Here is a 12,926-nt window from a genome sequence, read left to right as displayed (position 1 = left end):
CAAAATCAGCCTGCCCACAGTAGGCCCTAATATACACAAAATTGTTTCACAAAGATGTGATTCATGTTATGGGTTAATGTCGCCAAAACGACTCAGATCGCGTTGAAATGTATGACACTTGTTTACTTTGTATCGTCCTTGGAGAACACGTACATGCCGAAAAAAAATCATAGCGCCGTGTCTCTAGCGAATGTCCTTCCGCACATTCCACAGAATGGGAGCACAATAAAGTAGTACCCAAATAGGTTTGGACCATTATGGCCGATTACACATATTCTAGTTACGTAGGCCAATACCAAAGTCACATTTTAACTGTGTCAGGTCTTGACAATATACAATATATTGCTTTCTGCCTCAGGCCCGACATATTGGTGTGTGGTTGATAAGGCTTGGGGCAAAATAACATACCTGAGACAGGTATTTGAGAGGTCATAATTGTGTAATAAGTCATTAACCCACCCATGTGAAAAATCTGAATGTGATGATTTATGATTGTAATTTAGTATAAATTATGCTATTGAAAGGTTTTTTATCCCCAATTCCACATGAATTCTTATTTAAGCCCCCACTGAATATAAGGCATAGCCTCTTAATTTGGTTAATACCGAAAAAAAAATGGGAAAACAAGATGGTGTCTTTTGATGTGTCTGTCACCCAAACTAGTGGACTCTGCAATGGCATTGTTCACCCACTGGGAATTTTGCGAATGAACGACGAAATATTTTGGGACGTTATCCATTCGCGATTGCTGGCAGAAAGGTGTTCCGGCCTGAAGGAAAAAAACAAGCCAGTGGCTGATAAAGGAAAAAGAGGGGGAGGCAAATCATTTGGGGGAAAGAAAGAAACGAAGTTGTTGTAGGCTGTGACACATTTGCGGAATGGATTAATGCTTGCCTACTTTTACGGTACAATTGGTTTGGCAACGGTCAGTAGAGTTTAAGGCAGCATGGGTTCCGTTCTCAAACTTATCCGCATATTTTTTGTCGTAAAATGATTTGAAAACGGAATGTGAGCAATAATACATCCTCGAAACATCGAATGCTTTATGTTTTCGTTTGATCCGTTTTTTTCTCGCGTTTTTATATGCATTTTCAATATCATGTTTCTTTCAAAGTGAATAGAAGAGTTTGGATACGCTACATTTTATACAGAAACTGACTTGTTTTCCTCCTTCCACTGGTCCTCACTTAGCCAGACGAGTTATTCCAAAAAGCTTTGCCGTGGAAAATCGTGCGGAACGGAACTTCACTGGACTACATGTGGCTTTAAAAAACAAGTTCAAAGGGGAATGCTTCTTAATTAAAATGACCCGAAATAAGAGCATTTAAGTTTATACTGGTGCCAGTTGCGTGGGAAACAACGAATAGCAGAAACAACTCATCTTTACGTGACCAAGTCTAACCTAATATAATGGACCGTTTCGTCACACCGAAGACATGCAGGTGTGGGGCTACCTAGTCTCAAACGAGACCGACAACAACAACTTCAGCTTCACGAGAGTGACCTAAAAAGCCATTTTTATCCGTATTTATCTCCAGCATTGCCAGAACAATAGAAGTAGTCCACTACTAACTCGATGGATTCACATGCGTTACCTTCTACCTGTCTGCCTGTAGTCTCCACAGCCAAGACACGATGACTCTCAACACTGTTATCCAAACATGATTATATCGTCATGTGATCCTCCAAAAATGTCTTAATCGTCTTATTTAACGTCTGTTTTTTTTATTTATTGTATATGTACATATAGCCTACACAGGTCTGTCCGTTGGTTGTTCTAATTTGGGGGGTATTTGTTTAGCATATAGATTGCAAGGGTCTCTGTCATTTCAACTACTGTAGTTCAACTGTACTGTAGACATACTTGAGTGTTAATGTATTTCCAACTCACACACTGTATTTATTGAGTACATTAACTTATATAACATAGTGGTTTGTTAACAGCATTTAATTTAATTTGATTATTCAGAGTTTTAGACGACCAGGTCAGACATTACAATGGACCGACTTGGAAGTAAGTTATTGGAGAAGTTGAAACTGACTGACTCAGGGAGTGTGAAATTCGCCAGTTCTAAAAAGAAAAACGAGTTGGTCAACAACACCAACAATAACAGCAATGGGAACACCAGTAGTGGACTACCACCAACCCTGAGCACTGCAACCTCCTCACCATCAACACCCGGCCAGTTCTCTCTCACCTCTCCAACCTCAACGGAGGCATGCAGACCGGCCAGTGGCAGAGGTGGGAATGGACTGGGAGAGAGAGTCTCCGCTACCCAGCACCTCTCCCCCTCTACAAGCTCCATCGCCCCCCAAACTGCTGACTGCGAACATCAACCCTACCCCCTCTCAAATCTCGCCCCCCTTCGGCGGCGTTCGCCCCAGCAGCGTGCCTCCTGCTACTTGGGGGAGGGCGTTGACATCCAGCTGAGGCGTGAGTCAGGCCTGGGGGACTGTGACCCGGCTGGGTCCAAGGCCTCTCTGAACCAGCGCCGCTACTCTCTGGAGCTCCAGCAGCTGGTCCGACGCCAGCAGCTCCTCTCCCACCCTCCTCTGTCCCACTCCTCTGGCCCCCCTCCGGCATACCCCACCTCCTCCACCTCCTCGGGTTACGGCTCCGCTCCCCGTGGTGGCGCAATGGCCGAGCTGCACTATGTCCCCGAGCCGGAGCGCCACAAACGCCTCTCCCTCCAGGAGGCACTGTTCTACAAGCGGCTGAGCGCCGGAGGGGAACTCTGGGAGAGCACCAGGCCGGCCTCGCTCTCTCACCCCCCTCACAGGCCCTCTGAGATGGGAGGAGGAGGAGTGGTGGGTGGCGGTTTCTTCTTCCCCCCAGGCCCGACACTGAGCCCCTGCTCGTCCTTCAGTCTCCAAGAGTCGGTGCTGGTCAGTCCCAGGTCCAGCTTTGCCTCCAGTACTGCCAGCGGTGGAAGCCCCATGGGCAGCCGCTGTAGCAGCAACCGCACCAGCGGAATCAGCCTGGGGTATGACACCCGCTACTCCGCGGCACCGCAGCTGCAGTTCTCCTCCCTGCACGCAGGGGGCTCCACCAGTGGACAGGGATACACAGTCTCTGGCAGGGCCGGGGCACACTCTGGGTCAGGAGGCTGGCAGGACTACCTGGACGGGGTCTCCTCACCTGGAGGAACAGGGGTTCAGGACAGCCGGCATTCATACCCGCCTGCGGTGGGTAGCCCGGCAGCGGCCTGTTACCGGGCTGGGCCCGAGTGGTGGGATGAGAGGGGAGTAGGATCAGCACGAGGGGAGGAGACTGGCGTGGGCGCTGGCAGGGAACGGGCGCGCTACTCGGACCTCCCGGGGACCCGCTACCAAGAGGAACTGACGCGCCTGTTGCTAAGAGACGCAGCACTGGAGGGGGAGGGGCTACACCTGGGTGGTCTGATGCTCAAAGAACATGCCAAGGCCCTCAGCAAGCCGGTGACGCTTGTCAACACAGCTACGGCTGCCGGACCAATCAAAGCCCAGGAGGAGCCAGGAGCGGGGAGGGAGGCGTTGTCTGAGAATCGCCAGGAGTTCTTTGGTGAGATCATCAACCACTTCATCATTTATTTATTTTTCAATGAAAGGATTGGATAGATGAATGGATGGATAGACAGATTGAATAGATGAAAGAGAAGGATGGATGGTGCCTCGATACCTGTAGGGACTTGCATGTCTTACCTACATACCTCCCACACAAGCAGGGAAAGGGAAAGAAACACATTTTGCCATCAGTGGGCTAGCTAAGGCAGAGGCCTATCCAGACAAGTAGAGCTGCTAGGCTATCCACATCAGACAGAAAGGAGAAGAGAGGGATGCAGAGATCAATTGATGAGGAGTAATTATCATAGTTGACATGCAAAAATACACACATCAAAGACTGTCTGTGCAACAGTCACTCAGCCATAATGTAAAGCAGTAAATCACATTGGGAGACTCTAGGTATACAACATTTTTTAGGTAGAGTTAAGCACAGACATTGAACCACATGGCAGGGGTTCTCAAAGTGGGGTCCGCGGTACTGCAGGGGTTCCGAGGCCAGATAAAACAATATATAGATTTATTATTTTTTTATGATTGTTACTAACAACAACAGATTAAACTGCATTTGGTCAAGGATCCGTGGAATAAGTTTAGTGTAATACAATGTAATATTAACCCTGGGCAACATGAGCCTGGGAGGCTCACAGGGATATTGGTATCCACAGTACTCTACAAATTATCCATACTTCCAATGCACTGTAATTTAAGCTTTAAAACGGCAAAGTTTTCTCTCTGCCCATTACAAAAATGTGCAAAATTGCAGGAAATTAGCTTTAAAACTGCAAAGTTATCTTAGATCCCAAGAGGCAGGCCTTTAAAATGCTCCTTCCCATTTCTGAGACGTGGTACATCCAGCCATCCAAATCAAATGTATTTATAAAGCCCTTCTTACATCAGCTGATATCTCAAAGTGCTGTACAGAAACCCAGCCTAAAACCCCAAACAGCAAGCAATGCAGGTGTAGAAACACGGTGGCTAGGAAAAACTCCCTAGAAAGGCCAGAACCTAGGAAGAAACCTAGAGAGGAACCAGGCTATGTGGTGTGGCCAGTCCTCTTCTGGCTGTGCCGGGTGGAGATTATCCATCCACTGCCAAAGTCATAGTAAAACTCCTTGTGTGCTATTTTATTCTCACTCGAGTTGTTCTGATTATGAGGGGTTCCCCTGATGAATTGGCTATCACAAAAGGGGCCCCCAAAATGTTTGAGATCCCCTCCCATAGAGGGCAGAGGAAGCGTAGCTATACATACACACTGAACTGCAAAGCCTAGTTCTGCTGCAATGTTCAGACAAATTACATGGTAGCGATAAACACAGCACTGACCATTAGTATGAGTCATAGAGAAGATTACAGCTTTGGACTGGCAGTGTGCGTGTCGTGTGGCAGGGTGTGTGTGTTCGGAGTGACTCCAGGCCATTATAATATGCAGTGTGTGGGACGCGAGTCATGCGTGTGCTGGTGTGTTACCCTGGCACGGCGTGCACAGCGGAGGTGTGCTATAGCCTGTTTTTCTGCTCCCGTATGTGAGCCCTCAGGGGATGTGAACTGTACTGCCACCTCCTCTCACTGTGGCAGCTAAGCTAGGCTCAGAGCTGTTAACACGACAGAGGCCCTAACCGGAGCTCAGAACAAGAGGGCGTTTTAAGAAGGGCCAGGAGTTGTTCCCTAGGCAGGTGACCAGAAGGAAAAAAACGAGTCCTAATTTTGAGCGTTGACTTTTGTGTCTGGCTTGAAGTATCTTGTTGGTTTCAAGTTTTATTAGTCCTATGTACGGGATACAGTAATGTTTACTGAGTGTGTGTGTGTGTAACGAGGGAGGTTTGACTAAGGCCAAGACGTTTTCTTGACGAGGTGACTTCACCAGGAAAGAATGTGGGCCCATGTCTTTGTGAGTAATGGTTGTTCATTGTATTGTGTTGCAGGTACATGTGTGACGTATAGTAAGGGTTATTTATTGTGTTGATTGTGTTGCAGGTACATGTGTGAAGTGTGGGAAAGGTGTGTATGGAGCGGATAATGCTTGCCAGGCTCTGGACAGCCTCTATCACACACACTGCTTCACCTGTGTGTCCTGTGGTGAGTTGAACACACACACACCTCTCGTTGACTGGCTGATTGAACAACAGCAGAATGGTTAAACTGATATTTCACGCAAATTGCACATTGGTTCCTTATCCTGTAATCAGTCTACGGACAAGGCATGACAGCAATTCATGCTTTGGTTTTGTTTCCCGGGCCCTGTTTCCACATGCTTACGTTTTAGCTTTTGTGGCACAAATCCCATTCAAGTTATAGGACTGATATTAGATTTTTTTGCAAATCATGTCCAAATCATCCAAAAGTATCTAAAAATTGATTGAGAAGCACAACAAAGTCACTTAAAGATGAGAGAAAAATGCTAACATCGGTCCCATGACTTGAATGGGAATGGTGCAACAAATACTCAAATTATAGCATGTGGAAACTAAACCAAAGCATGGATTGCTGTTGTACCTTGTCCATAGACTGCATACAGGGTAAGGAAACCAATGTCATTTTGTAATTTGGGTGAACTTTCCCTTTAACTCAGTGGAAATGAAGCATTCCAAGCCAACTGCATCATCAAATCAAATGTAATTTGTTAAATGCGCCAAATACAACAAGTGTAGACCTTACAGTGAACTGCTTACTTACAAGCCCTTAACCAGCAATGTCGTTTTCAGAAAAATAAGTTTTAAGTAAATAAATAATTATATTATTTAGCTTTAAAACTGCAAAATTCTCTTAGATCCCAAGAGGCAGGGATATTATAATTTATATATACACACACACACACACACACATATATGTATATATATACAATTATTTTACTTAAAACAGTAGCAGCAGTAAAATAACAGTAGCGAGGCTATATACAGGGGGTACCTGTACAGAGTCAATGTGCGTGGGCACAGGTTAGTCGAGGTAATTGAGGTAATATGCACATGTAGGTAGAGTTAGTGACTATGCATAGATAATAAACAGAGTAGCAGCAGTGTAAAATAGGGCGGGGGGACAATGCTAATAGTCTGGGTAGCTATTTGATTAGCTGCTCAGGAGTCTTAGACCTATACTTGGTGCTCCGGTACCGCTTGCCATGCGGGAGCAGAGTGAACAGTCTATGACTACGGTGGCTAGTCTTTGACAATTTTTAAGGCCTTCCTGGTATAGAGGTCACGGATGGCAGGAAGCTTGGCCCCAGTGATGTACTGGGCCGTTCACACTACCCTCTAGAGCCTTGCGGTCGGAGGCCAAGCAGTTGCCATACCAGGCGGTGATGCAACCAGTCTCGATGGTGCAGCTGTAGACATTTTTGAGGATCCGAGGACCCATGCCAAATCTTTTCAGTCTCCTGAGGGGGAATAGCCTTTGTTGTGCCCTCTTCACGACTGTCTTGGTGTGTTTGGACCATTATAGTTTTATGGTGATGTGGACACCAAGGAACTTGAAGCTCTCAATAAACAGCATTCTCACGTAGGTGTTCCTTTTGTCCAGGTGGGAGAGGGCAGTGTGGAGTACAATAGAGATGTTGAGGTGGTGTGCAAATTGGAGTGGGACTAGGGTTTCTGGGATAATGATGTTGAGCCGTGACCAGCCTTTCAAAGCACTTCTTGGCTACAGACGTGAATGCTACAGGTCAGTAGTCATTTAGGCAGGTTACCTTAGTGTTCTTGGGTACTGGGACTATAGCGGTTTGCTTAAAACATGTTGATATTACAGACTCTCTCAGGGAGAGGTTGAAAACGTCAGTGAAGACACTTGCCAGTTGGTCAGCGCATGCTCGGAGTACACGTCCTGGTAATCCATCTGGCCCTGCGGCCTTGTGAATGTTGACCTGTTTAAAGATCACATCGGCGACGGAGAGCTTGATCACACAGTCTCATGCATGCTTCAGTGTTGCTTGCCTCGAAGCGAGCATAGAAGTCATTTAGCTCGTCTGGTAGAATAATAGAAAGATTGTACAACCGTATACCTTTTTTAGGGTCTGAGGACCCATGCCAAATCTTTTCAGTCTCCTGAGGGGGAATAGGCTTTGTCGTGCCCTCTTCACAACTGTTTCGGTGTGTTTGGACCATGAAGCTCTCAACCTGTTCCACTACAGCCCCGGCGATGAGAATGGGGACGTGCTCGGTCCGCCTTTTCCTGTAGTCCACAATCATCTCCTTTGTTGTGATCACATTGTCCTGGCACCATATGGCCAGGTCTCTGAACTCCCTATAGGCAGTCTCATCGTTGTCAGTGATCAGGCCTACCACCGTTGTGTCGTTGGAAAACTTTATGGTGTTGCGGAGTCATGCCTGGCCGTGCAGTCAAGAGTGAACAGGGAGTACAGGAGGGGACTGAGAACGCACCCCTGAGGGGCCCCCATGTTGAGGATCAACGTGGCAGATGTTGTTACCTACCCTTAACACCTGGGGGCAACCCTTCAGGAAGTCCAGGATCCAGTTGCAGAGGGAGGTGTTTAGTCCCAGGGTCCTTAGCTTAGTGATGAGCTTCGTGGGCACTATGGTGTTGAAAGCTGAGCTGTAGTCAATGAACAGCATTCTCACATAGGTGTTCCTTTTGTCTGGTGGGAAAGGGCAGTGTGGAGTGCAATAGAGATGGCATCATCTGTGGATCTGTTGGGACGGTATGCAAATTGGAGTGGGTCTAGGGTTTCTTGGTGATATGATAAACTCAGTTTGAACAATCATTCCACTCCATGAATGTGTTTGCACTTAGTGACACACGGATGTATTTTATGGGAATGTGTACCGTTTTAAATACCGGTAATATCACAGAGGACACGGTACATAGTCAAAGCAAGGAAAACATCTGGGTAAGCCTGGCCTCCCTCTGTTCCTCTGCAGTCATTCATGTTTCCCTCTCTGTTAGGTCGCACCCTGAGAAACAAGGACTTTTACAACGTCAATGGCTCTGTGTACTGTAAAGAGGATTACATGGTAAGAGGGCAAGGCCAATGATTCTCTCTCTCTTTCAGTTCCATTCCTGGATATCAGTGCAGTACATTTCTAAACAATGGCCTCCTAGACATTACAGCAAATTGCATTAAAGTTTTAAATAGTACTTTTCTATGGTATGATATAAAATCATCTCAAATGTTCTCTCTTCTCTCCATACTTGTCAGTTCTCAGGGTTCCAGGCTGCAGCAGAGAAATGCAGTGTGTGTGGCCACCTTATCCTGGAACAGGTGTGTGTGTGTGTGTTTGTGTGTGCGTCAGCGACTCCTCAACATTCAAGCCCGTGTATTTTTGACCATGACCATAAAAAAAGGAAAATGTTTCTGACCATGACCACATTTTCTAACCTTGTTTTCAAAAATAATTTCTTCACATTCCCCCATCTGTTTCGTCCATCAGATCCTCCAGGCAATGGGGAACTCTTACCACCCTGGTTGTTTCCGCTGTGTGGTGTGTTCCAAAGCCCTGGACGGAGTTCCCTTCACCGTCGACCACCTCAGCAACATCTACTGTGTCTCGGACTACAACAGGTGAGGCTGGGTGTCTTCAGTAGGTCAAACTGAGGCATTGATATACAGATGGGGGTCGACATTAATTCAATTGTCAAGTTGTTTATGGTCAGAGGATAATACTCAGTTTATCACACAGTTTGTTAGATTTGTACATTAGTAGTACATTACATTTCTAGGTCTACATGTCGTTCTATTCTGCCATTGGAACTCTTGTTGCCCCGCAGAACGTTTGCTCCTAAATGTGCTGCCTGCTTACAACCCATCTTACCTGCTGAGGTGAGTGTCTCGTTTCATTCAATGTGTTTGTTGTTTGTTGCGTATCATGTAGTTAGACAATACTGCATGCCACTCAAAAGTCTAACTACACTGTTTATGCAAAAGTATGTGGACGCCCCCTTAAAATTTGTGGATTCGGCTATTTCAGCCACACCCGTTGCTGATGGGTGTGTAAAATCTAGCACACAGTCATGCAATCTACTTAGACAAACATTGGGAGTAGAGCTGCCCCAGGCAACTTTAAGCGCTGTTATTGTGAAGTGGAAACGTCTAGGAGCAACAACGGCTCAGCCGCAAAGTGGTAGGCCACACAAGGCCGAGCAGCCACACACAAGCCTAAGATCACCATGCGCAATGCCAAAGCGATGGCTGGAGTGGTGTAAAGCTCGCTGCCATTGGACTCTGGAGCAGTGGAAACGTGTTCTCTGGAGTGAAGAATCACACTTCACCATCTGACAGTCCGTTGGACAAATCTGGGTTTGGCGTTTGCCAGGAAAACGCTACCTCCCCCAATGCATAGTGCCAACTGTAAAGACTGGTGGAGGAGGAATAATGGTCTGGGGCAGTTTTTCATGGTTCGGGTTAGGCCCCTTAGTTCCAGTGAAGGGAAATCTTAAAGCTACAGTATACAATGACATTGTAGACGATCCTGTGCATCCAACTTTGTGGCAACAGTTTGGGGAAGGCCCTTTCCTGTTTCAGAACGACAGTGCCCGTGTGCACTAAGTGAGATCCACAGAAATGGTTTGTCGAGATCGGTGTGGAAGAACTTGACTGGGCCGCACAGAACTGACCTCAACACCATCGAACACCTTTGGGATGAATTGGAGCACCGACTGAGCCAGGCCTAATCGCCCAACATCAGTGCCCAACCTCTCTTATGCCCGTGGCTAAATGGAATCAAGTCCCTGCAGCAATGTTCCAACGTCTAGTGGAAAGCCTTCCCAGAAGAGTGGAGGCTGTTATAGCGGCAAACAGGGGACCAACTCCATATTAATGCCCATAATTTTGGAATGAGATGTTCAACTAGCACGTGTCCACATACTTTTGGCCATGATTGTGGTGCACTAATCTCACCACCGCTGTTTTGTTACAGGGCAGCGAGGAGATACTCCGGGTGATGTCTATGAACAACGATTATCACTTTGAGTGCTACCACTGTGAGGTTAGTGCGGCCTTCATCTAATATTAACAACACCTGCTACGTAATGTGGTCAGTCTGTACCCGTGTTCATTGAGAATGAGCAGGCTTTTGTTCCAGCTGTGCAATAACTCACCTGATTCAACTAATCTAGGGCTTGATAGTTTAATCAGGTGTGATAACTGTACTGGAACAATACCCAGAACATCCTGCGAGTCACCGGGAGTATGGTTGAAAAACACCGACCATAGTAGTGTACTGTTACTGTATGTACTTTATGAAGAATTATACCTGAACTTAGATCAGAAGTAATGTTCTCTCTCCATGTCTGTTTTATTCCTCAGGAATGTGGGAAGCAGCTCTCGGATCAGCAGGGCTCCCAGTGCTTCCCTCTGGACTCTCATCTCCTCTGCCATTCATGTCACATGACCCGGGTGTGCGCCTCATAACATTTCCCCTCACAACATGAGGAAGGAACTCTATGCATAAAACATTCCCTTTTCTTTCTCACACAAACTCTTTCTTTCTCTCTATTGCACACCAAGAGATGGGTTTCCTCTGATGTTCGAATTTCATGTGTGAGACAAGCTCACATGAAAACGCTGGTATAAGATGTATTTTATTTACCGTTTTGGTCCAGAGTTTGACACAATAGCACCAATGTCTTAGATCCAGGGATGGGTCGGTTACTTTCTAAATGTAATCTATTCGTTAACTGTCAAATTGTAGTCAGTAACAACTTTTGGATTACCCAAACTCTAACGTAATCTGATTAGTTTGTTACTTTTAGATTACTTTCCCCTCAAGTGGCACCCTGCCTCCGTTTTTGTAAAACGCTGAGGGATGGCCCTGGCGAAATGAAACCACTCTAAGATTAATAGACAGCCAATTCTCCAATGTTTTTATACAAGAAAAAATACCAATGTTTTGAGGCTATAGTGTTTGTAAATAATGTTTACAAACATTGGGGGGAAACAAGTTTACAGTATTTTGGGTTATCATGGCATGTGATAGTTGAACTAAGCTCATGAGCCATTTATAATTTATATTCTTAAAGAATCAATGGGTATATACGCTATCATTAATTTATACATCCAAAAATTGAGGTAGCAACTACAGATTTACCCTTTGTCTATCAAAAGTGCGTGAGTCCATTAGGCCTATGGATTATTTTTTTATCAACACTAATTAGATTGAGCAATAAAAGCCCTATTCGTGGTCTTAAATTAAACTTGTTTTTGACTGTATTGAGCACAATACCACAGGAGTTTAGAAATTAACACCCTCAAACTTAAATTCCATAAACTGGGATCCGCAGTATGCAACTGTTACAAGAGAGCATTTTTCACTGGCTATCCACTAGTTGCAAAAACTGATTGAAAGGCAGTTTAAACTTTTTCAGTTCAACCATTATTGGGTTAAAATACACATACATTTCAACAGCCATCTACAACAACCACAACCCATACGGCGATAATAGCTAAATGAGAGAGCTGCAGTGTGATTCACAATAATGTAGATAGATAAAGAAGTATTCTTATCGCCCGTAGGCTAAACCACTGCTCTCCAAGCATTTCTTAAAGTTGAGTCATCTTTGAATGCTGACAGCAGTCGCAACATTGGACTGTAGCCTACAAAGCCTATTTCCTTCTCTTTTCCCGCGATCCATCAAACATTTGGTACGTCGTCACAGTGGCCTCTGACTTGTGGTCAGACTCGTTTAGGCGGATCAAACTTAAACTTGCACCTTTTTTCAATTATGATTTAAATGTCATTGTGAAAACAAAAGGTGTCATATTTTTTGTTGTTGCAAACAGCCTTTCTGAATTTAAAAAGACTAGAAGTAATAATCTTGCTGGTAATTTAATGGATTCGTTTTTGTAATCCGTTACACCCCAATCTGGTTTAGATCAAACCCCTATGTCCGGGGGCAAGTTCATTAAGGCGCACACGTTTGGCAGAAGCTAAAAATAAGTATTTATTTCTGGGCAAGTTGAGCATTTTCTTCAGTTGTGTGCCTACTGAACACCACCCAGGTGCAACATAATGAGTCATGCCATTCCGCAGACCATCACTGTACCAGACTGGGAGAAGAATATAGCCGGGTCCAAGATCAGTTTATGCAGTCTCGGCAACTCTTATGGTAATTGTCACGGCATTGTTTGGCATATCTGGGACCAGGCTAAGAAGAATACACCAAACTATGGTTTTGTTTTTACCACCCGACCATGTGCTATAGAATAAGGGATTTATCGATCTGGTTAACCTGTTTTTGTATTTAACCATCACTAGCAAACAATTTGCACTTAAAATTTGACTTGTTTACCCGTAAGATATTTTGTAAGTGTTTCTTCTTGTAAAAAAATAAAACATTCCTGTATCGGTTGTAATTAATAAATATTTTCCTTTGTGTGTCTAACTTTTGAGGTAGTCTTTATTGCAGTTACAATCTGTGGCCAGAAGGTGGAAATCAAA

The 12,926-nt window shown here is 45.2% G+C and overlaps 1 protein-coding gene across 2 annotated transcripts; it reads left to right on the top strand.

The window, feature by feature from the left end:
* The first annotated feature begins 751 nt into the window (after nt 1-751).
* ajuba (ajuba LIM protein) lies at nt 752-12,870 on the top strand. Of its 2 annotated transcripts, none has more exons than XM_064940376.1 (8): nt 752-3,541; nt 5,518-5,619; nt 8,437-8,504; nt 8,690-8,752; nt 8,922-9,052; nt 9,211-9,310; nt 10,407-10,475; nt 10,796-12,870. In XM_064940376.1, exons 1-8 carry the CDS (start codon nt 1,999-2,001, stop codon nt 10,898-10,900), a joined length of 2,181 nt encoding a protein of 726 aa, XP_064796448.1. In that variant the 5' UTR covers nt 752-1,998; the 3' UTR covers nt 10,901-12,870. The 2 variants fall into 2 exon arrangements, with proteins under 2 accessions (XP_064796448.1, XP_064796449.1); XM_064940377.1 differs by having other exon boundaries at nt 753-3,541; nt 9,259-9,310.
* The last annotated feature ends 56 nt before the right edge of the window (nt 12,871-12,926 follow it).

The sequence above is a fragment of the Oncorhynchus masou genome, chromosome 27, assembly GCF_036934945.1.
Source record: "Oncorhynchus masou masou isolate Uvic2021 chromosome 27, UVic_Omas_1.1, whole genome shotgun sequence".
Lineage (NCBI taxonomy): Eukaryota > Metazoa > Chordata > Actinopteri > Salmoniformes > Salmonidae > Oncorhynchus > Oncorhynchus masou.
Note: the sequence above shows the minus strand (reverse complement) of the source record. Positions and strands in the feature narration are given on the sequence as shown.